General features: G+C 35.0%; 2 protein-coding genes across 2 annotated transcripts; one reads left to right on the forward strand and one right to left on the reverse strand.

The window, feature by feature from the left end:
- Positions 1 to 335: 335 nt before the first annotated feature.
- On the forward strand, positions 336 to 18,303 carry LOC105233989 (E3 ubiquitin-protein ligase listerin; the record flags this gene model as incomplete). The annotated part of the gene is given in 15 exon segments (XM_049458586.1): positions 336 to 515; positions 2,686 to 3,643; positions 3,704 to 4,660; positions 5,404 to 5,679; positions 9,483 to 9,700; positions 9,772 to 9,955; positions 10,012 to 10,195; positions 11,300 to 11,385; positions 11,439 to 11,701; positions 11,763 to 11,922; positions 13,396 to 13,507; positions 14,806 to 15,017; positions 15,080 to 15,271; positions 16,109 to 16,276; positions 17,972 to 18,303. Coding segments are annotated over 15 exon segments (4,210 nt in total), but the record flags the coding sequence as incomplete, so codon positions are not given.
- Positions 13,514 to 14,799, reverse strand: LOC105233988 (uncharacterized; the record flags this gene model as incomplete). The annotated part of the gene is made up of 2 exons (XM_011216174.4): positions 13,955 to 14,799; positions 13,514 to 13,803 (listed from the first exon to the last, which is right to left on the reverse strand). Coding segments are annotated over exons 1-2 (1,050 nt in total), but the record flags the coding sequence as incomplete, so codon positions are not given.
- Positions 18,304 to 25,000: the final 6,697 nt, after the last annotated feature.

Here is a 25,000-nt window from a genome sequence, read left to right on the forward strand (position 1 = left end):
GAGGCAATATTTTTCGACTAACGCTAGAGACTGTTTAGTGAATAATAACTAGTCACAAATTGAGACTTTACCTCAAAATGTCTCAAATGGAGACTAGAGACTGGTTACAGAATCCCGCTATAAGTGTTAGAAGATACGTTAGCGCAGGATTGCACTACAAGTGCAGTCCTTTTGTTTGAGGATTTGGTATAGTTTGTTCGATTTGCTGGAGAGTAACGCTTGGCGAATCGAATGCAGCTGTAGTTAGTTTGGCAAATGAAATATGTACATATTTTAAAGAGCTGTATTTTTCGTCCGTATGTCTATGTAAAATATGTACATCTATATTCTTATAGGAGAGCGTGGTTCAAAGCAATACATAATATGATTTTAAACACATCTCTAAATGCCATAATATCTGAACGGAAAAAGGATATTATTGAAATATGCTTTGCTGGAATTGATGAAAGCGATCGGATATTATCTCTACATATATGGCAGTGCATATTACTTGTACAGTCAACCTACGCTGATTGGTAAGTTCAAATACATTATAATTAACGGCATTTAGAAATAAGAATAAGAAGTAAGGTTGAAATACTCAAAAAGAACACAAAAAGATAGGGACATATGTATATACATCGAGACAAAAAAGTACCCGAAAATTGTAAATTAAACGCAAAATATTTAATTAATCATCAATATTTATTTTGTCGCCTTAATGTAATCTCCACCAGATGTAATACATTTATACCACGATTTTTCTAGTCCTCAAAACAGTCCTTTTCATAAACACTTTTTGGGATGACCATCAGCTCATTCAGCGAATTTCGTTTTATCTCTTCGATCGACTGAAAATGGGTTCTATTTCGATGATTGTTGACATGTCTTATCGGCAGTTGTAATGCTCTCCATGAATGTGGGATCGGAATTAGCACGATGAAGCATGTCCAAAAAGACCTGTTTGAAAAAAGTTTTATCGGGACGAGTCGAGCAAGAACGCGTTTTATACCCAAAATCATTCAAACGAACTCGTGAGAGTTATCGAGTTCCATTGCCATCCCTCTAACTCTTGCCTGACGATTTTTAAGCATCCACTCTTGACGGTTTTTTTTAATTTTCTTCAGTTGAAGAGGTCCAACGAGGCATATCTTCAACGATCTCCCGACCGTATTTGAAGGCTTTTGTTTTTGATAAAACTGAATCACCGCAAGCCTTTTCCAACATTCGCAACTTTCCCGCACATGAAATTTGGTAAGAAGGTCCAAATTTGAGGTAAATTCGTTGTTCGACATTTTTACCCATTGTAAAAATCGCAACCCGGGGAATTTAATTACATTTTCCGGGTGCTTTTTTATCACAAACTATATATAAAATAGCATTTATATCTGAAGTAGGAGGAGCTTAACTCCAATTGCAAATGGAACACATTACTCGCATAGATACATAACGGGTGATTTTTTTGGGGTTAGGATTTTCATGCATTAGTATTTGACAGATCACGTGGGATTTCAGACATGGTGTCAAAGAGAAAGATGCTCAGTATGCTTTGACATTTCATCATGAATAGACTTACTAACGAGCAACGCTTGCAAATCATTGAATTTTATTACCAAATTCAGTGTTCGGTTCGAAATGTGTTTCGCGCTTTATTTTTGTTCAGCGTGGAGGCTCATTTCTGGTTGCATGGCTCCGTAAGTAAGCAAAATTGCCGCATTTGGGTGAAGAGCAAGCAGAAGCCGTTCAAGAACTGCCCATGCATCCCGAAAAATGCACTGTTTGGTGTGGTTTGTACGCTGGTGGAATCATTGGACCGTATTTTTTCAAAGATGCTGTTGGACGCAACGTTACGGTGAATGGCGATCGCTATCGTTCGATGCTAACAAACTTTTTGTTGCCAAAAATGGAAGAACTGAACTTGGTTGACATGTGGTTTCAACAAGATGGCGCTACATGCCACACAGCTCGCGATTCTATGGCCATTTTGAGGGAAAACTTCGGACAACAATTCATCTCAAGAAATGGACCCGTAAGTTGGCCACCAAGATCATGCGATTTAACGCCTTTAGACTATTTTTTGTGGGGCTACGTCAAGTCTAAAGTCTACAGAAATAAGCCAGCAACTATTCCAGCTTTGGAAGACAACATTTCCGAAGAAATTCGGGCTATTCCGGCCGAAATGCTCGAAAAAGTTGCCCAAAATTGGACTTTCCGAATGGACCACCTAAGACGCAGCCGCGGTCAACATTTAAATGAAATTATCTTCAAAAAGTAAATGTCATGAACCAATCTAACGTTTCAAATAAAGAACCGATGAGATTTTGCAAATTTTATGCGTTTTTTTTTTTTTAAAAGTTATCAAGCTCTTAAAAAATCACCCTTTACATATGTATATTACTTGAGTAAAATATTTTGGTTTTTCTTGAATAATTAAATTATTTCTCTATTGAAGTCCGCACAACTTAAAATATTTTATATAATAATCGATAAAAAGAAGGCTGAAGTTTATGAGCCAAACAATTAATTTAATTTTGCCAGCGAGATGAGAGTATTAATACTTAAAATCAACTTTAAAATAGGCAATATTATTGCCCAATCAGTAAAGACAACTAATGAAAACAATATGAGAAAGCGGTTCTTAAGTTATAATAATCATTAATAAATATATTTACGAATATTTGAATACTAAATTTACTCTCTTTGTAGGTACATACATTTGGACTTCAGCAGTTCGGTTGAATACAGGCTATGGAGTTTGCTTCAAAATAATTTCTTTAATAACTATGAAAGCATCTGTCCTAAAATGTTACCATTTTGTTCAGCATTAATTTCAATTCGTATTAATAATTTCGACTGGTATATTTTTATGAAACTGTTTCTAGAAAAACTAAAAAATGTTTTTTGTTCTGAAACTCCTAAGGCTAATGGAACAGATAACCTAGCTATATTGAATTCATATTTCGACTGTTTAAAGCTGGTATTAAATACGATGAATAGTACGGAATTATCGTTTGATGAGAAACAACGAAATACCTTGGAACTTTTACATAAAAACATAATTGATCCTACAAAATGGTTACTCAGAGCAAATATAATTAATTCTTGTAAAACATTTTTCGATTCAACTCTTCAAATGTTTGCTGACATTCAAATAGAAAGTGAAGATAATGAACAGATACAAGCATATCTTTTAAAGGAATTCTGGAATTCGATATTTGATTTGGTAACTTCACTAATTACTGATACAGAACATTATCCCGAGGGGATTATTGATATCTTCCAAAGTCTAGTTAAATTGAATCATGAAGGCTTAAGTAATAAGTTGGATTTATTATTACCTAATGAAGAAAAAGATAGAAATAAGAATAAATTAAAAGGCTTAGCCTCCGAATTAGTTAATCATTGCTTAAAACGAATTTCTGGTAAAGAATGTGAATTTTGTCTAAAACACCTGTTGATACTTATGGATCTATTTTCCGACACCAAATTCCATATAAATATAACAAACAACTTCGATGTTACAAAATCTTTAGAAATATTTATTGACCTAATACCTATGGCGAATGAAAATCTTTACGTTGATATTGCCAAAAATATTTTCAAATTTTTAAATTACTTGGACGGTGATCAACAATTCGATTTTATCAACAATAGACTAATCTCCGTAAGTGGTTCTAGTGGTTTTTTTTGTTAACTTGATAACAAGCATTAGTTCTATTTTCAGGTATCCTCTAGGCATATGCAAATTTTGATTATTGAGCGTTTATTGTTGCAACCATTGAAAATTGGAAAACGTAAGGATATGTTGTTATCCAGCCCAGATGTCAGGACAATAATAAGTGATATAACAAGAGAAGCATTACTTGAAAAGTCGAAAGAAAAAATTAATTGGTTGCAAACACTGTTTCTACAAAATGATAGTGATAATTTCTTCATTGGTTCCACCTCATTGGATGAACTGCTAAGCATAATTTTTGAGCCTCTTGAAAGAGATGAAAACTATGAGCTGGTTGAATTATGTGGCCAAATTATTTCTAAAGTCTTGCCGAAGATATTTTCTTGCGGAAGTGTTTTTATTGAAACAAAAACGAAGTCATTCATTAAACTATTTTCGTTTTTGATTAAATCGTCAGCAAATAATTCCCTTAAGGAAGAAACACTTTCTGATCTATCCAAATGTTGGGAAAGTGTGTTATGCGATGAACATATCGTAAATGAAGTGACAACTTTACATTGCATTTCAAATTTGCGACTGATGAATACGCTTACCTTATCAAATATATCAAAAAGTGCAGATTTAATAATTCGTTTTATATTCCGCAGTACTGCCAAATATACTACACCTCAATTGAGACATACTGCTTTAAATAATCTAATAAATATGTTTACTTCGACTACGGACATTTCTGCATTGCACGAAAAATTGAAAAATTATACTTTATTTATGGAAGCCCTAAATGGCATTGTTTCCACAAAAGTAGAAGTGCACTATGAATGTTTAGAACTTCAGGCTATAATTATAATTTTACAGAGATCACTTCTGAACATATATATAATCAAAAGATTACAAGAAAATGATTGCAAAGAAATGAGCATAATAAATCGCCAATTATATCACGAATTGCTCAATTGTATAGTTTTTACATCTGCTGCCGAAAGTGTTCTAAACATAAAACCTGAGGTAAGACTTATTTGTTTGTTGCATCGTTTATATATGTAAAAATATTTGTCTATATGTACATTTCTATATAAAGGCTAATTCATATTCTGAATAATTTATCTGTTTGCAAGCTTCAAAAAATATTGAACTGTATACCCTGAACAGGGTATATTGAGTTTGTCACGGACATAAATGAACAGCATGATAAGCTGAGTCGTAGCCACGTCCATCTGTCTGTATATAGACAAAGTTTTTGAGATATCGATATCAAAATGCTCCTAGCCTCCATAATTAAATAAGAATTTCAAACTTCCGGTTGGCTTTATACCATATATGTATATCGGTCAATATGTAAGCCTTAGCAAAATACATATAAATATAGTATAATATTGGGCTACTATAGGTATTTTAATGACAAAAATTACCGCAGCTTCCATATACTACATACATGGTGACAAAAAAGTAAAGTTTAAATATTTTTTAAGATATTCAAATTCGCAAAATAACTGCTATTGAGGTGTTTCCTAATTTTTACACTCATATCTTTTAATTGCTGATAGTATTCGATTGTCTGTGCTATGTTGACTATACTCTCGAGTAATGAGGAATTTGGTATTCTGTTGTATACACGCAATTATAGAAGCGTAGTAGGGTGGTAAGCCTCTGTTATTAGATTATTATTACAATGGCAGCTATTGTTAATATGTACTTTAAAATACAGTTGATATTTGATGATTTTACATTTAATAATATTAATTTTGCAGGAATGTGTTGCTCTGAAGATTTGGATTGAAGAACTACAGGATCAAATTAAATTTTTGATTCAAAATGAATCTATTCTATCGGAAAAATTATATGAGATTCTTCTTCGAAATGCTATAGAAGCTGACGAAATATCGTATTGTCGTTCTTTACACATATTAATTTACCATCACCGATATTTGCCGTTCGAAGAAAGCGCATCAATCGTTTTTAACGAGGAACTTTTCAAACATCTTATTGCTAAAGACGCTTTATCAGCTTACATTAATTTTTTACAGGTACATATTTATATAATTTAATTTTTCGACCAACTTTTAGAGTTGTTTAAAAAAAAATCATGGTGACATCGCAAAAACAGCGAAGATTTGATAGTTTTTTCAAAAGCTGAAAATATTGATCGAAAACATATAAAATGCTATAACTTGGCCACCAATTAAGATACAAAACTGTAATTTGGTATAGAGCAACGAAGTATGTATTAGCATTTGTGGTTTAATACTTTATAGTAAACGGGCGTAGCCTCGCACCTGTAATAGGCTTAAAGGATATAAATATTTCTAAAGTACTAAATGTAAATCATTCAAAATGGCTAACAAATTTTCTAGCTCCATCTCATCTTCTTCTACACCGCTTAGTGTATTATTACACGAGGCGACAAAAGTTGCTAATTCTCGGGCGATTCTCTTTTGCTGTCGCCCATTACCTTCACACGAGCAACTTGTGTTGCGCAACTCTGTTCGAGTTTTTTTCTCATTCTCTTTCACTTTACTTTAACCCATTGTCTACTCTTTACTTTAACCCATTGTCGTTTCTTTTTCCTTATGGGTATTTGGGCCACTTTATCACATATATTAATCAGTTCTGACAATTAAGAAATACATTTTATTTAAAATTCAAAATTAAAACAAAGATTATATGACAGACTTTCACATAAGTATGTACATATGTCACCCTTTTCGCTATCGTCTGAATCAATTTGTATGGCTTTCTCCATACATTTCACAATATCTTTAATTAATTCGATTTTTTCGTCATACTCCATTTTCTAAAATATTTATATTATATTATGTATATCTGTATACATATTTGCAAATTACTTGCCAAAAGATGAAATTAAATTTTTTAAATATATTCCAAATATTAATTTAAAAAAAATATAGGCAAATGCAACTATGTACTACGAAAGAAAGAACACGAATGCCGAAAAACGTCGCAGCGAACTGCTACGAATGAGAACACAAAGCGAGTTGCTGAACACTGGAAACTCGGCGCGATTCTCCTCTCCTCGTCGCCCCCTCGCCTATAAACCAAGAGTTGCCGAGACAAAAGTTGCTGCGTGTAATAAGCGAGTTACTCGGCTATAACCGAGTTTATAATAGCGCTTTCCTTCTCATACACACCACAGCGTTGTTGCACTGTTTGAATAAAATAAATTTATTGAAGCATTTTACTAACTGCTCCCAAATATGATGATCCATAATATGTATCAATAAAACCTTAGATTATTTCTTGTTCAGAAGTTAAATGTTCTTTGCAAGAGAAGTTTGAATGTTTTGATATTGAATTGCGTTAGTTTTCCTTCAACTGAGTAGAGTTGCAAACCATAGTAGGGATATAAAGTTTGGTTTACTCCTGAAAATATGTAGCCGTTTTAAGGCCCTGCGAATTGCTCGAATATAATCAGTAGTAACATGGTACAACTTAATACTCTTATAGTTGGTAGTATATTAACCTTGGCTATAAAATCTTTTTTGTACCCTGACCAAAGAATAATAAGTTAGCCACGATGTTTGTAACACCCAAAAATGTCGGTGACTCCTGAAGTATATGTATTGTATACCTAAATGATCAGCGTGACGAGCTATGTCGATTTAGCCCTATCCATCTGTCCGTCTGTCTGTATGTATATGCGCGAACTTGTCCTTCAGTTTTTGATAAATATATCGATCTGAAATTTTGAACGCGTTACTCATTAATCGGAACCGCCGATATCTACTATATCATAAGGCTGCCGTGCAAACAGAACGATCGTAACCAAGTCCTTGTATGGAAAACTTTTTCATTTGACGGGATATCTTCAGGAAATTGACACGAAATATTGTCTAAGACAATAGTGTATTGGCAGAAGAAATTGTTCCGATCGGATCACGATCACGATCGGAATCAAATGCAGGAATGGAAATCTTTTTCAGGATTGGGTCCTCAAATTTTGCCTTTTTGTAGAGCAGAAAATTTTATATTAAAATATCACTTTTTTAAAGTTGCGCATTTCTTTGCTTTGGAGATAAATAATTTTATTGCTAAATATCAAAAAATTTCTTATAAAGTATATGGGTAAAGGAAAAAAAATAAATTTTTTCACAATTTACTGGAATTAAAGATCTTATAAGGGACCATTTTTATACTCTCGCAACAAAGTTGCTAAAGAGAGTATTATAGTTTTGTTCACATAACGGTTGTTTGTAAGTCCTAAAACTAAAAGAGTCAGATATAGGGTTATATATACCAAAGTGATCAGGGTGACGAGTAGAGTTGAAATCCGGATGTCTGTCTGTCCGTCCGTCCGTCCGTCCGTCTGTCCGTCCGTCCGTCTGTCCGTCCGTCCGTGCAAGCTGTAACTTGAGTAAAAATTGAGATATCATGATGAAACTTGGTACACGTATTCCTTGGCTCCATAAGAAGGTTAAGTTCGAAGATGGACAAAATCGGCCCACTGCCACGCCCACAAAATGGCGGAAACCGAAAACCTATAAAGTGTCATAACTAAGCCATAGATAAAGATATTAAAGTGAAATTTGGCACAAAGGATCGCATTAGGGAGGGGCATATTTGGACGTATTTTTTTTGGAAAAGTGGGCGTGGCCCCGCCCCCTACTAAGTTTTTTGTACATATCTCGGAAACTACTACAGCTATGTCAACCAAACTCTACAGAATCGTTTCCTTCAGGCATTTCCATATACAGTTTAAAAATGGAAGAAATCGGATAATAACCACGCCCACCTCCCATACAAAGGTTATGTTGAAAATCACTAAAAGTGCGTTAACCGACTAACAAAAAACGTCAGAAACACAAAATTTTACGGAAAAAATGGCAGAAGGAAGCTGCACCCAGACTTTTTTTAAAAATTGAAAATGGGCGTGGCGTCGCCCACTTATGGACCAAAAAGCATATCTCAGGAACTACTCCACCGATTTCAATGAAATTCGGTATATAATATTTTCTTAACACCCTGATGACATGTACGAAATATGGGTGAAATCGGTTCACAACCACGCCTTCTTCCCATATAACGCTATTTTGAATTCCATCTGATGCCTTCTCTGTATAATATATACATTAGGAACCAATGATGATAGCGGAATAAAACTTTACACAAATACGGTATTTGAGCTGAGGTATCCCTTGTGGAAAAATTGTCGTGATCGGACTATAACTTTTCAAGGTCCCTTATATCGAACACGAAAAACTCAGTGCCTAACCTAACCTAACCTAATTTTTCACCGAAAATATCGGTAAATCTCTCAGAATTTAATTCTAATTAATTTAACAGCAAAATAAAATAACAGCAAAATAAAAAAATATGTAAATAACGGATAATGAAATCTCGATTATCACTTTATCATGCGAGAGTATAAAATGTTCGGTGACACCCGAACTTAGCCCTTCCTTACTTGTTAGAGCAGTAAATTCCCTACAACACTATGAACTTTTCGTTTTATGAAAATTTTTTTCATTGAGTTATAAAATTAACGGTTAGGCTTACGAAAAATCGTAAGATACCTTTTTATTAGAGTTTAAAATTTCGTACAGAATAAATAAAACAAGATACTTTTCAAGTAGTTGGAAGTTGATTTTTTCAGATAATATGAAAAAATAGAAAATTGTCCATTACAATTAGAACTCATATTTGGACAGACTTTCTTAGAGGTGTCTAATCATCTATTTTTCACAGTGCCAAGCGAAAAAAAATATTCGATTTTTGTTTACCCATCCTAATGTTCATAGGTTGCTATATTTATAATATAATTTAGGTATTTTGTATGTAATGCAAACTTTAATTTATTTTCAATTCGTTTTAGTATCAAACTCCCCGCCTGAATTACCGCAGCATTACCGTAAGCAATATTTTTGATTGTGCAAAATCAACAGATATTTGGATAAAATGTGCAGCCTTGCGCTGTCTTGTAATAAATAATTTTAATTGTGATGAATTAAGGATCAGTGACAGAAATGTAATTAAGCAGTTGTTGGAATCTGTTCGATCAATCAATGAAAATTTTTATATACAAAATAAAGTGTAAGACTTATTACTTTTTATATTTACCATAGTGTATGTAAATAAAATAATTATTTTGAGTATATTTTTAGAGAAATAAAAGAGCTTGAGTACGGGGCTGTTATTGAACTAATTGAATACATTCGACTCTTAACAGAAATACTTAAAAAAATACCTTTGAGTCTAGGTGCTAAAGACTGGGATAACATTATAATTGGACTAGGTTCTTGGGTACCAAGCGTACATAAATCGATCAAAAATATTGAAAATCCAAAGGTTAGTTTTGTAAACATGTGTATTGTAATTTTTCATAGTTGTATTTTCCGTTACAGATGGCGTTATTTACGATCAATATTTGTAAGCTATTTTCTACCTTCCTAGAGTTTATAAAAGGCGAGAAGGAACGTAGTTCGACCGCATTGCTGAAAGATATGGTAGATGAATGGGAGTCGTTATTTTCAAAGGATGCAATTTGCAAAATATTCGAATCGTTTTTTGATCTTTTACATCTACAAGGTAAATATTTTCAGCGAAAATTGAAAATTACAGGCTTGGTTAGATAACGTAGTTTACTTTGTAAATCGCCTCATTAACGTATCTATGTTACTCAGGGTTGTTGTGGAAGCATTTTCATTAGTGTCACAAAATCTGATTATTTTTTTGTGTGAGTATGAATGATTTTACGACAAATCGAAATACATAAATTAAAAGTTATTTCTCAATTCTCTCATATGTAAGTGATAATTGAGATATCTTTGTACATGTGTTCCTTGGTATTCTAAATAGCGCAAATCTAAATAAACATGCCAATTGCATTGAATTTTTAAGAAAGATAGTACAGTGCATATTAGAACAAATTTGTGCAAAAATAGTGCCCCTTAAGGTGTGCTATCTTAAGTCTAAAAATGATCTAAATCGGCCCATAACTTCTCAAACCTGCATATACGAAATCTATTACCGTAAATATCGGATACTCTGTTCGAAATATTAATGAAACATCTTTGATCTTTGAAAACGGTGAAAAACGTCAGTTACAATTCTATGGTCGGCTCTTTCTTTTCGTTTTTGTAGTTTAGTAACTGCTCAATAAAAAATAGTGATTACCGTCACATGTTACTACTTCTCGAAAACTTGAGTGTGAAATACAAATATAAATACAAATTTCGTATTTTTATTTATGTATGTATATTCAGAATTTTAGACATTGTCGCTACAGCCACTTCTACTGCCAATACGTACATTTTATAGTACAAAAGCTTAGTTGGATTTACAATTTTAAATAGTAAAACTTTGAAAGAGATAAATAAATAATAAGTAAAGTGTATATATGTACATTTAAAACTGCGAGAAATCACATGCAGATTTTAAAGTAACATCTCGCTGCAAGTGGAACTTCGACTGTGTTTCGAGCATTATCGTATATTTTGAAACTTTATCCATACTTTAATGAGAACTTATAAAGTGACATAACCAAACATTAGCATTAGTGTATGAGTCATAGATTAATGTTTACAAAAGAATGACACTTTGGTGCACACCAACTACTTGACTTACAAATTGTTAAACAATTAGATTTTTTCTTGCTTCCCATGATAAGCTAAATTTTTTTTTTTTTTTCAGAAAAGTTCACACCCGAATACTTCATGGTGTTGTTTAGGGAAATAAAAAGAGTAATAATACTTTCCGATTTTGATGTCATTTACAACGTAAGTATTCTTTATATTTCATTGATAATTAATATAAGTAATATTTTATATAGTTTTGCAAGCGTAGTCGAACCACATCTACGGAAAATGTTTTCAACATTTTGCTCAAAAACTTCTTTAACCCCAACATCTTTTTAAAAAAGACCTGCCATCATATTTTACATGAATTGACACATGCCTATGTTGTTGAAGACATTAAAAAAGTTCACACATTAAATGATGATCATGGTGGAAAAACTCAGCATTATTTAAAGTTATTTGAAGGGGTTTTAACATCTGAACTTAATTTTCTTAATAAGTATATATCAGAATTCAGGTAATTATATAATGTTGTAATATTTATTTTGAAATAATTATTTTTTTGATTCATTATATAGTTTCAAAATATCTGAAATAGATGAATTCGAGCCTATTGATGTTGAAATGGGATTTAGCTATTTCTTGATGTGGGACTGCATAATACATACCTGTGTTAAATCTCCACTCAATATACGAAATATATACACTTCTTGGCTTTATGAAAACAAATTTTTCGAGGTAAATTTTAATTGGGGTACTCACAACCTATCGTAAAGCATCGTAAAATCGTAAAGTTATAAATTTTTACACTTGTTTAAAAAAATTGTTGTTGGATTTCATACAAAAATGAGTTTACACATTTACAGTTTTCAATGCTTTGTTTTCGAATCATTATAACTTACAACTTTATGAGACTTGTGAATTGCACAAATGTTTCTTATATTACGAGTACTTCATAAACTGGAATTGCAAATATATACATACATATGAAGCAGGTTATACCGTTGTGTAGTCCAGAGGTGCTTAAGCAATAGCTCTTTTGACTCCGGAAAACATTTTTTATAACAAACACCGCATTTTTAACAGAAAGCCAAATGATCACAACAAGTAAGTCTCTCTCGAGACTGACAGGACAGTGCGCTTTTACATAGCTATAGCTTGAGACGACGTATGTATTTGTTGTTGTAATTTGTATACTCTTGCAACATGTTGCTACAGAATATAATAGTTCACCTAACGGTTGTATGCATATACGGTTATATATACGGTTATATATATATATATGTAAATGATCAGGATGACAAGTTGAAATACGGAATTCTTTGTACGCCCGTGCAAGCTGTAACTTGAGTAAAAAATTGGACCATTGCCACGCCAACAAAACGCCTTTAACCGAAAACCTATAAAGTGCCCTAGCTAAGCAGTAAATTAAGATATACTTGTAAAACTCTAATTTGGCACATGGGATCGCAGTGGCAACGGGAATCTGTGGGCAAAAATTTTGTCTCGCCCTCTAATAAGTTTAATGTACATATCTACTGAACCACTAAAACTACAACAACCAAATAAGCCCAGCGCATATATTATAAGAACTCCTACCGACAGTGTGGAAATGAATGATAACCTCGCTCACTCTCATCAAAAATCCATATTTTTTATTTCTTAAAGCTGATTTCGTTAGTTACTAAATCGTAAAGCAGATGAACCACTTCTCATTAGAAATGAAAATTTGCAAAAATAGAGCTTTTTCGAAAAGTATCTCTGTTTATATTTTTTCAAAAGACGGCCGAAACCTTTTTATTACGTTCGCTACAAAACTCCTATACATCCATGAAATTCAGTTTAACGTAAAAATTATTTGAGGATTACAGAACTTACGAAACAACATTTAAACATACTTTTTAAAGGTGGCAAATTAACACACAAAAAATCGCTTCTTTTTTAATTTTACATCAGATTAGATAAAAGGTTATAAATCTCACTAACCACTTTTTATAAATAATATGAGAAACAGCAACTACGATTTATTGTTAAAGTCACATTATTTTAATTTCAGATACAATTTTTTCTATTCTAGCATATGAGTCAAACGAAGTGCATTTTTTGAACAACCTTACATGCCATTGTGACGTGATTTATTTATTTTTAAAAATACGCTCTTCCATTTCAGTGGTTGTTGTATTAATTTTTTAAATGATTCTTATTTTTCAGAAATTTTTGCTTTTTGTTATACGGGCGATGCCAGTAGAAGTTTTAAAAAACCATGACAGTAAATTTCTATCGTGTGAAATTTTCAATCGTCTTTCCAGGAAACAACTTAATGGTTTGTATTAGTTATTGTGTCTTCAGTATTATATAAAAAATCATTATCTTCTTCATCCTCGGCAGAAAAATAGATATTTTGTTCCGTCTGGTATTCTTCACTTTCAACCAATTCTGAACACGATATATAATCTTTGACAGGCAAAAAGGTATCAGGTTCTAAGTTTTCAGTTAATACTGGGGGCGGCGCCAGATGTATGTTAAGATTAGATATAAATTTATTTATCCATACTGTGAGATTGTTGGCTAAGACTTGCTGATATTCTCTTAGGTTACTTGTAGTGTAGAACTCATTATCTAAGTTTCAAAAATTTAATGAAAATAATTATATTTTAAGAATTTTGATATAGGAGATTAGCCGATAAATTAATATACGAGTATTATTACATTATATTTTCATTTTAGAAACAGGGTTTATTATTTATAAGAAGTTTTAGAATTTACATACCTGTAAAATTTCTAATTTGCTCTAATATAACTGCGCAAAGAGTTGACCGCTCATCTATCAAAAACTGGTCGTTAAGTAAAAAATCTCTCATTTCCTCAAATAACACACAAATAATCTTCCTTATTTGACGTCGCTGCTTACGTAGTATATGCTTTTTGAGTCTGCGACATTGTCGCTTCTGCAACACTTTAGCAACTCTTTCTAAACGCTTTTCTTCTTCAATATAAGAAAGCGCTGTATTTATGCTATAGGATACAACTTTAGATTTGTGATCCAAATGATGTTTTAACGACTTTATTTGTCGTTTTCTAAGGAAACTCTTGTGTACGTCTAGTGTATAACGTACGCGCTTTACATCGGGCATAGCCAATTGCTCTATACGTGTCGTACAATTTGGCATAATAATCTTTTTTTGGTAATATCTAGGTCTTTTTCGAGGTGCAGCCACATTTTCTCGCGGGGTGGATAAGTAACACATATGTTCCTCTTTGGTAAGAACATCACGGTCAATTATTACGCTACCGGTATGCTTACAGGCATATTCGGGGTTGTATTGTGGGCACACGCAAAAGAATTTGTATCCATATAAAAGCGGCGCCCGTTTGGGTCTTTTGTATTTATGTTTTATGGAGGCGCACTGAGTTTTTCGTTGATGCAGCAATGCTTTCGCGGCCTCGAGTTCTTGTGAAACGGTTAGTTTCTTGACTGGGTCCAGTTGAATTTCGATTACACTAGGAATTTTATCAAATGTTGAATACATTTTAAATATTTGATGATCTTAATAAACTTAAATAACAGAATAAGAAAATGTTTTTTCTGGCATTTGATTGTTATTTTTTTTATTTTTATAGATGAAAATTTAACTCTTGAAAGGTATGCTTGCCATTTATATATCGAAGTTTTGAAAAAATTACCAGCAGTAGTTCGGAAGTGGTGGAGTGTTTCCCCATCCCGCCAAAAAGCTTTTGTAGATAAATTGACTATTAATTATGTTTCACCTTTAATCTGCGAAGAGGAGTTAAAAGCAATAGGTGCTAATAAAGAGAGACATGAAAATATGCAAGTAAGTATAATGTTAATTTTTAATAAATCAATATTTATCCTAAATAATAAACATTTATAAAGGTGTCCGTTCATTACTCAACAAGAGAAGTTATAGCAACGTATTTCATTGATGATGTACGAACGGAACTTACGATTACACTTCCATCTAATTATCCATTAGGCCCGATTAAAGTTGATTGCGGAAAAAGTATTGGGGGCCGCTTATCATCACGTACCGATGGCATGCAGCTAGCGTTATTCTTAATGCATCAGGTAAGCGATTATTACATTCATATTATATTTAAACAATCTTAATGAAATAAGTAAAAAAAATCTTAAAATGATTTGCCAAAACTATTTTTTGTATAAATTCATTCCATACGTACTTTGTACTTTGATATATGTATTGTTCATTACCAATGAATCCTAGAATCCGGATTAAAGCAAAATCAAATTCCGAACAATTTGACAGAACAATTTTTAGATCAGACTACTATAGGATATAGCTGTCATACAAACTGACCGATCAAAATTAAGTTCTTGTATGGAAACAGTACAACCGATCTTAACATTATTATTTTTTTTAATTAGAGTATAAAAACAGCTCCTAACATAAAGAAGATTATCAAATTTTACACGAATTTATTTTTGTATTTGCTATCATTAAAATTGCAATCCTTTTCTCCTTCTTTGTATTATCTTTTTATCTATATTATTTTTATCGATTGTGCCACATGACTAAATTAATTAATAACAGGATGAGCTCTTTGCTTTCTTCGCATATTTTTAAATAAACCATAGTACCATATAATTGATATAATAAACTCTCTTGCTGTTGCAAAGCTGTTGCACGGTGTAGGGATTGTAAGGATTTCAAAGTTTTACAACTATAAAATATGCAATGGCTGTAAAATATGCTACGCCAAAACCTGTGTTAATTTTCGTGCAATGAGGAAAAACAAAATCATTTCCACGCTGTAATTTCACTGATATTTATGTATGTTACTACAGTGGTATATGACCTTTTTTAATTTAGTGCAGGAGCAAGAGAATCCCCCTAATATTACCAAACTGACTAATATAGCACATTGTTAATTACTTTTCATACAGAACGGAACAATAATAGATGGATTAGCACTGTGGAAGAATAACTTGGATAAAAAGTTCGAAGGTGTCGAAGAATGTTATGTGTGCTACACCGTTATTAATCAAGATACCTATCAGTTACCTAAACTCACATGCAAAACTTGCAAAAAGAAATTTCATGGATCGTGTTTGGTGAGTGCCATTTTATACAAAATTCATAAATTTTTTATCACTATATTTGACAAAGGATAATGTTTAAAGTGAATTTAATAATCATCCAATATATGGAATATTAAAAAAAAGCAATTACATAAAAAAAATCATTGGACATGGTATTGAAATTATTTTTGCATTTATAAATAAAATTAAACGAACATTTTTATGTGAATATATGGTGAAATATTTAGGAAATTTATGCTTTCGAAGCATTGTTGAATTTTTTTGTATTGTTCAAATTCTAGGAATATTTCCCATTATTTTTTGTCCACTGTATTTGGGATGATTATCATCTTCAATTCAATCTTCCAATTGTTCATTAAAAATAATTCAATTAACACTTTAATTAAATTTAAAACATATTTATGTTTTTTATTATGTTAGTATAATGTTTATTTTTTCATTATATTTCACTACATTATAATACATACCCAGACGGAAAACAGTTTTGACGCAGCGGGTTTTGGTTCCTTGTGGTATCCGTAGTTCTGTTAATATCTTTATTTATTTTATTTGAGTAATTTAAATTCATATATTTCGGCGGGCACTGCATGATTTTGTACCATATAAGAGTAACCGTTAATTATCTCAACATTTCCTTTTTAAGGTAGTAGTCTGGTAACTTATGCCTATTTTCAAGACTTCTTTGGAGGATGGTTTTTTATAGGAAAATAAAAATACATAAGTTATCTTGAATATTTAGAGTATTTTTATTTACGTAGTGAAAATAAAGAAAAAAATTATTTGAAAAAATTTGATACTTTATTATTATTATTATTGTCACTCGAAGTTGGAACCTCAAAAAAAAGCACGTGGGTGGCCCGGGTGATTTTGGCTCTTGGTGTGATCTTGATTTCAGATTATATTCTTGATTATTCTTAATCTATAGACACGTCATTCTGGTCGGAACGACTAAAGTTAAACTTCAAGGACAAATAACAAAATGGCGGACTTTGAAAAAAAGTCCTTTTACTTTAGCAAAGAAAGGATCGTAAAATAAAAATTCTCGTTAGTACCGACGAGAACTATAAGTGTGTAGAACAGCCTGTTAAAATTTGAAAGCAATTCGGTTCAGTAGAAAAAAAGTTAGGACAGAGGCCGACCAGAAAAACAATGTTTTGAGAAAAACGCGTTTAAAGTTCAGTCGACCTTAAAGGTTGGACTCCGAGGCGCTCTAGGAAACTCGTTATAACTCCCGAAATATTTCGAATTTCTGTTTGAAATTTTCAGAGTATATTCTCAAACATTGTACTTTCAAATTAAGCAAAAAAATTTCGATTTTTTGAACACAAGTTGCCAGACTACCTTACCTTCCCCACCTTTGCGAGGTCAAAATTCTAATGGCTTACACCTTCAGGAAATCACGTGAACTATCGGAAATTGAAATAAAATGCTTAAGCAGGTTTTGGAAAGGTTCAGGCACAATGACGAGACATGAGATTCAATTATCGGAGTTTTGCCGATATCAATAAGTACTGTCCTTAGCCGTAAAAACTAATTTAACTTAACATATTGCGATAGTGTAAAAATAATAATGGATAATAAAATATATGTTAAAAAAAATATATTTTTTTTAGTATTAGCCTGTCAACAATTGCATTATATTCCTGTTCATACATTTTAAATATGTACAAACTAAATGTATTTTTATCTACCTAACTTTACTTTCAGTATAAATGGTTTACAACCAGCAGTAAATCAACATGCCCAATCTGTCGAAATGTTTTCTAGTGATGAAATGAGTCAACCATTAAAAAAAGACAAGCAAATCGTGGAGAGGGAAGGATGTTGTTCATTCCAAGGCTGCTTACAAAAAAAATTAGTGGAAACTATAAATATATGTACTAATAAATATTCACGATGGTTTTTGATATAGTTAAATATTCAATTCTGGTGAAAACGAGTTAACACTCTAGATATGTATATGTAGCATTGACTATCGGTTGTCTATTCAAAGCACAACCGCTATGTCTTCAAAGAAGAATATATATTTATTTAATACATTTTGGATTGTTTATATCTTGTTATTGCATTGAGCTATGTGTAAATTTTTATCTTATAATTCATCATCCCTGTCGAAGTAACGTAAATAGGTGACAAACGCAAATTTTAAATTGTATAAAAGAATTAAATTAATAAATAATGTGCCCTGGCGTTTCCATTTTGAGAAAAATTAAAAATTATAGTTGATATCATTAATATTGGAGAAGCTCCCGCGAGAAATGAAAGCGGATAGTGCCGACTTGAGGAAGGACGAAGTTTTTACGAAAGGTGTGGTTAATAAGGTGTGCCAACGAACGTCACAATGATAGGAGTTCTAACGTGACACTATCCTATTAATACTCATCCTTTTTGACAAGAGATGGAGCGAAAACATCTGACACTTCTCCTTGTTTTCGCTAGACTCATCTCGGTAATTATAGCTTCTCCAACACAAATTCATAACAGGCTCGAAGCGCTTTGTCAATATGGTACACGGTCATTAGGGTGGGTCGATTCCGGACTTTTTTCGATTCGGTATTTCTAATAGTGCGGAAAAGTTGCCTTAGTACTTCCTGATTCCAATGCAACTTTTTGTTTTGAGATCGGATTGCATCTTAAACCCGAACCTCGGCCTTGAAATTTCGGAAATTCGCCTAAAATCGTGAAATTGTCTACCTAGCACCTGAAATACGCATCTCATGGCAAAATGTATAAAACAAAAGTTATTTGTCACGTCATTTGCTACCGAAGTGGTGTATGTGATCATGGCCGTAGGACGAACCGTTCCCGAGATACGAGCGAAAAGGCGGCGCGCCACAGCGCAAGGTCAAAATTGTTGCAGCTCTCAGCTAACCTGTATTGGTCACCCAGAACTCACCGCGTGGAGGTAGCTGCTCTTCGGGTTCCTCCCAAGCCCAACCCAACCAACCAACCATATGTCAGGCTTGTTTTAGTCTGAATCTGTGTCAAATTTATTGATAAAATCAGATTTTGTACTAAACTTTGGCACTTGTTGCCTAGATTTCAGTGTAGAGCGTATAAAAAGATCACGAGATTGGGGGCCAATAACTTTAGAAGATGCCTCTGTCACCAGTTTGACGATTCTCTCGACTGCCACGGTGTGAGAGGGGAATTCACTAAATTTCCATACCTCTGCAGTGTCTCCCAACAGCCCTTTTATGAGTTCTTCGTTAGAAACTGAACAAAGAACTGGTGGAACAGTCAAGGTAATAGTCTTCCAGTTAATCATATCGTAATAAGTATTAGCTTTGAAATTCAGCTTTGGCACTTTATTACATCTAACTCTTCCATTTATGGTGTCAGACTCTGCTTCTCTGGCTGCCAGAAGACGGTCAAGGGCCAACTTTCTGACTTCTATCCGTTCGTCAGTCATCATACTAAGGAGAATGTTTTCTGGAAGAGCAAAGAAAGCATTCTGTTGAATGGATGAATCGACAACCTTGCGCAGTTTAGCGGGTAAGTATCTCGACCTTTGAATTGCAGCATAGAGATGGCGCGAGCCATCTTTGATTGAACTGTTGAATCTTATTGAGAACCACAAAGGTGAGTAAACTGTAAGTATGTACTTGACCAAAATCTTTATTTCCTTTGTTGGTTTGTCAGAATTCTATTTGCACAGGTGAGCCAGCGAGATTTGCACATGTTACCTGGATGCATCGACGCTAAATCTGAGGAACATTGACCGGAAATAACAGCTTCTGATATTTTATAGAGATAAGCTTGGTCTGTGCTAAGTTGGGTCGGATTAGTAACCTCAGAAGGTAATTGGCAGGATGGAAAACTTTCAAATTTGACAACAGGCAACTTCTCACAATAAGGGAGCAGTTTACCTATGTCGCCAGAGAATGTATTTGGACTCTTTGAGACACCATCTATGTGTTCGAAAAGAGCACGGAATGGAAGTTCGTTGAAATGTAGAAGACAAACAACCCACTGTAATGGCCTACCTATTCTTTCTTCTAGTTTCCGAATGATTCCACCTTTCCAACCTGTGTTCGTGTTGGTGCCATCAGCACCGACAACTTCTAGTTCCACATCAACTGAATTGTCTTGTAAATGTTGCCATATAGCTTGCGTCTCATCCTCAGCTGACCCGGAAGGAGAAGTGACGTGGCCAAAGTAATGACAACCAGGTTCCGCTATAAGAGAAATATGTTCCTCTTTGACAGTGTCGCGGTAGTACTTTTCACCTTCGCTGACTTGTGTAAGTGTATTGTCTTTGCGGCCGTCAAAATACAGCCCATATCAATACTTTCGGTGTTCTGGAGCTTAACACCAACACTTTTTTTTGCCCGACTAATCTTGCTTTTGTCAGTGACAAAGCTAGCCTGATCCTCTGTTATCAAACCTGCTTTTTTGGCATCCCGAAAAGCCGATGAAACAATCAAGGCCGCTGCTCTATCACTTACTCCAAATCTTTGGGCAGCTAAAGCAGTGTGTTGTAATACTAGTGTGTTTCGTTTGGTTTTAGAGGATGGAAGAGAAAATTCATCATCACAATCGTTTTTCGAAGAATCAATGTGCGACGCGCCTACATTGTTGTCGTCTGTATGAGAGTCTGGCTGATCTGAATGGTCACGTGTTCTAGCTGATACTTTTCTGGTAAGTGTTGATGTTGAATGACGTTTTGAAAGCTTTTCTTTACGTTCATTTTTCTTTGTAATCTTTTTTGTTTCAGGTAGATCAACACTTCCAATGCGACCAATTCTTGTGGTTCTCTGGTCCAAGAGAAATGGTTGTTCATTGATAGGAACTTTCCTTTCCTTTGGACAAGTGCAAGAAGAAAAATAAATTCATTTACAAGCAGCGATGTCAAATAATTTTCCGACAGAAGAGACAAAGTCGTCTCTTTTAGAGCTCAAACCTATTGGGTTCCTTAAAAACATTTTTTTAAGAGTCAGAAATTTCTTATGGTATGTGGTGAGCATTTGTACAACTCTGGTGTGTGAAACTATCGGAATAGATGACTTTTTGAAAGTATTTTCAACCTTTTTTGCAACTATTTCTGTAACCTCTTTACTCCTAGGTTCATAGTTGTCAGTTGTCGCCTCGGAGTCGCCCTATCCCAAATCTTTCAAACTGATAACACAAAAGAACATCCTGGTAAGTAGGTAACTGGGACTCAGAGAGATTGTACGGATATATGCCAAACACAGGACATTTCTGTCTAAATTTAAATTTAGATACAGACATTTTGAGTTCTGTGTTTTGTTGAGAGAATATAAGTGATAGCACCTGGCGAAATCAACGACAAGAGTGAAGGAACTCGATGAAAAAATATTTGTGTGGAGACCTATCCGAACGTGTCCTTTGGCGTAGGTGAATGAATGTGAGTGATAGCACTCGGCGAAATCAACGTCAAGAAGTGTGGCCGCAAGCCGATTTTCACCTTGCGCTGTGGCGCGCCGCCTTTTCGCTCGTATCTCGGGAACGGTTCGTCCTACGGCCATGATCACATATACCATTTCGGTAGCAAATGACGTGAAAAATAACTTTTGTTTTATACATTTTGCCATGAGATGCGTATTTCAGGTGCTAGGTAGACAATTTCACGATTTTAGGCGAATTTCCGAACTTTCAAGGCCGAGGTTCGGGTTGAAGATGCAATCCGATCTCAAAACAAAAAGTTGCATTGGAATCAGGAAGTACTAAGGCAACTTTTCCGCACTATTAGAAATACCGAATCGAAAAAAGTCCGGAATCGACCCACCCTAACGGTCATACAGCCTTATACAGAGGGACTGGCCATTCGTCGACACACTTGAGTAGTTTGTGAGTTCCGTGGTGTGAACCCGCACTCTCGCACCTAAGAGAGTATTCAATATAAATATGACGTGGGAGGAATGTACTTCGATGCCTGTCAGGGTTTTAACGGGACGAAGCAGTCTCAGAACCAGGGTTCACCAAATCCAAAATTATAGTTTTAAACATAATCCTTTCCAAAATCCCAGGTGTAAAGTCCGAGTCCTGTGCACAATTAGCAAGCACACCAACCGTTACCAATAGCTGGTTGTGCTGTAACCGGAAAGATCGACTGGATTTTAATACTTTTTCACACAACTCCGTGAAAGGAGACTCGACACGCACCACCTATTCGTCGATTTCAAAGCTGCTTTCGACAGCACGAAAAGGAGCTGCCTCTATGCCGCGGTGTCTGAATTTGGTATCCCCGCAAAACTAATACGGCTGTGTAAACTGACGTTGAGCAGCGCCAAAAGCTCCGTCAGGATCGGGAAGGACCTCTCCGAGCCGTTCGATACCAAACGAGGTTTCAGACAAGGCGACTTCTTCAATCCGCTACTGGAGAAAATTATTCCAGCTGCAGAACTTAATCGAGCAGGTACAATATTTTATAAGAGTGTACAGCTGTTGGCGTATGCCGATGATATTGATATCATCGGCCTCAACACCCGCGCCGTTAGTTCTGCTTTCTCCAGACTGAACAAGGAAGCAACGCAAATGGGTCTGGCAGTGAACAAGGGCAAGACAAAATATCTCCTGTTATCAAACAAACAGTCGTCGCACCCGCGACTTGGCTCTCACGTCACTGTTGACAACGTTCGGTGTATTTTACGTGGGTACCTGCTGATGACAGCCCTACTCCACGGCGCTCAAAAGCACAGCGGATCAAATCAATGCGTTGATCGTTCGAGACCCATCTAAAACCTCTGCCGTGCTTTGGGTCCGGCACCCGGTTGCAATGCAACTCCACATTCAACTGACAAAGTCAGTTCTTACGTCACTGTTGACAGCCATAACTTTGAAGTTGTAGATAATTTCGTCTATTTAGGAACCAGCATTAACATCACCAACAATGTCAGCCTGGAAATCCAACGCAGGATTACTCTTGCCAACAGGAGCTACTTCGGACTGAGTAGGCAATTGAAAAGTAAAGTCCTCTCTCGACGAACAAAAGCCAACTTTATAAGTCGCTCATAATTCCCGTCCTGCTATATGGTGCAGAGGCTTGGACGATGACAACAACCGATGAGTCGACGTTACGAGTTTTCGAGAGAAAGGTTCTGCGAAAGATTTATGGTTCTTTGCGCATTGGCCACGGCGAATATCGCATTCGATGGAACGATGAGCTGTATGAGATACATGGCGACATTGACATAGTTCAGCGAATTACAAGACAGCGGCTACGCTGGCTAGGTCATGTTGTCCGGATGGATGAAAACACTCCGGCTCTGAAAGTATTCGACGCAGTACCCGCCGCGGGAAGCAGAGGAAGAGGAAGACCTCCACTCCGTTGGAAGGACCAAGTGGAGAAGGACCTGGCTTCGCTTGGAATATCCAATTGGCGCCACGTAGCGCAGAGAAGAAACGACTGGCGCGCTATTGTTGACTCGGCTATAATCGCGTAAGCGGTGTCTACGCCAGTAAAGAAGAAGAAGAAGAAAATAGGCCTAAAAATGGATAACCAGGCTTTTATAGAACCACGAAGCCTTTTGATGCTAACACAAATTTTTTAAAGCGGCTAATATCAATATCAGCAATGCTCACTTTGGTAAAACTTGAATAGTTGAACTTTCATACAGTTTTGCAATTCGGGTAGGACTAAATATGCAACTTCATCGCATGTGAGCCTAATAGACAGTGTCCAGTTAGAACTCTAACAATAGTGACGAGATGAGCCTTGCTTAACAAAAGTAGTTCAGAGGTCCCCACGCATTCCACTTTAGGCCAGAAGGATATCGCAGCCGCACAAATTTCGGTTGTTGACCAATGCTTGTCAAGCTTGCGCAAGTTGCACATTTCCAACGCTAGAGCGCAAGAGGTGTTGGCTTTCGATGATTCAATTGGGGTGAGGGTCCACTATCTAACGAGCTGATTAGCTTCTTGACAAATCTGAAGCGTATGGTCAACGAGCTCAAATTCAATATAATATCTCGCTATCGGAGTGAAAGCATGCTTTTCTGAAGGAAGGTGCCCTAGCTACATTGATGGCAGACATTTCCCGTTGAAAGGCTCGGCAGTGTACTGGTAGTCTGAAGTTAGAGTTAATGGAGCGTTCACAACAGAAGACCCCCACTTTTCCCTTAAGCTTCGATTCATCCGTGAGAAAATTCACTGCACCTCTTTCATAGCAGATTTACCCCGCCCTCATATACCTCAATGTATGCCCGCAAAGAAAGAACGGCGAGGGTTTCGCGATGCAGTGATCCAAATTACCAGGGATTTAATCAAGGATTTCAGCATGTCCTTTCCTAGAACCAGCTTCTCTGAGCCTTATAGCAACATTCCCCGCAATGCACATGTAGAACGAAAATGTTCAGCTGCTTAGTGAGTGTGGTTTTTCGAGCGCTGTCAACAAGATGCAAGTAGCATAGTAGTAGTATATATATAGTATATCTATAAATCATTATTAAGATGCAATGGTCATTGCCTGGATTAACTTCCCTTAGTCACGAAAATGAAGTAGTTTCCTGTTCTACAAATAAAAATTTATTCGCTGGCTTTTATCAAAAGGAACCTCCTCCTTTAATTTTGAAAACCTATGTTGGCCGTTATTCGCGATCACAGTTTTTCTAAATAAGGGTTTTGTAGCTCAGTCTCGCATTTTTTATCACACACAGGTACTTTAGCGCTGTTTGTGTTCTAATAGTATACCCATCAACCTTCAGAGTAAATATCTCTATTTTTTCTTCGGCTCGAAATCACTGCTTCGGTTTTCTGTCCCACTGCCATCTACCC

Source organism: Bactrocera dorsalis, chromosome 5, assembly GCF_023373825.1.
Source record: "Bactrocera dorsalis isolate Fly_Bdor chromosome 5, ASM2337382v1, whole genome shotgun sequence".
Lineage (NCBI taxonomy): Eukaryota > Metazoa > Arthropoda > Insecta > Diptera > Tephritidae > Bactrocera > Bactrocera dorsalis.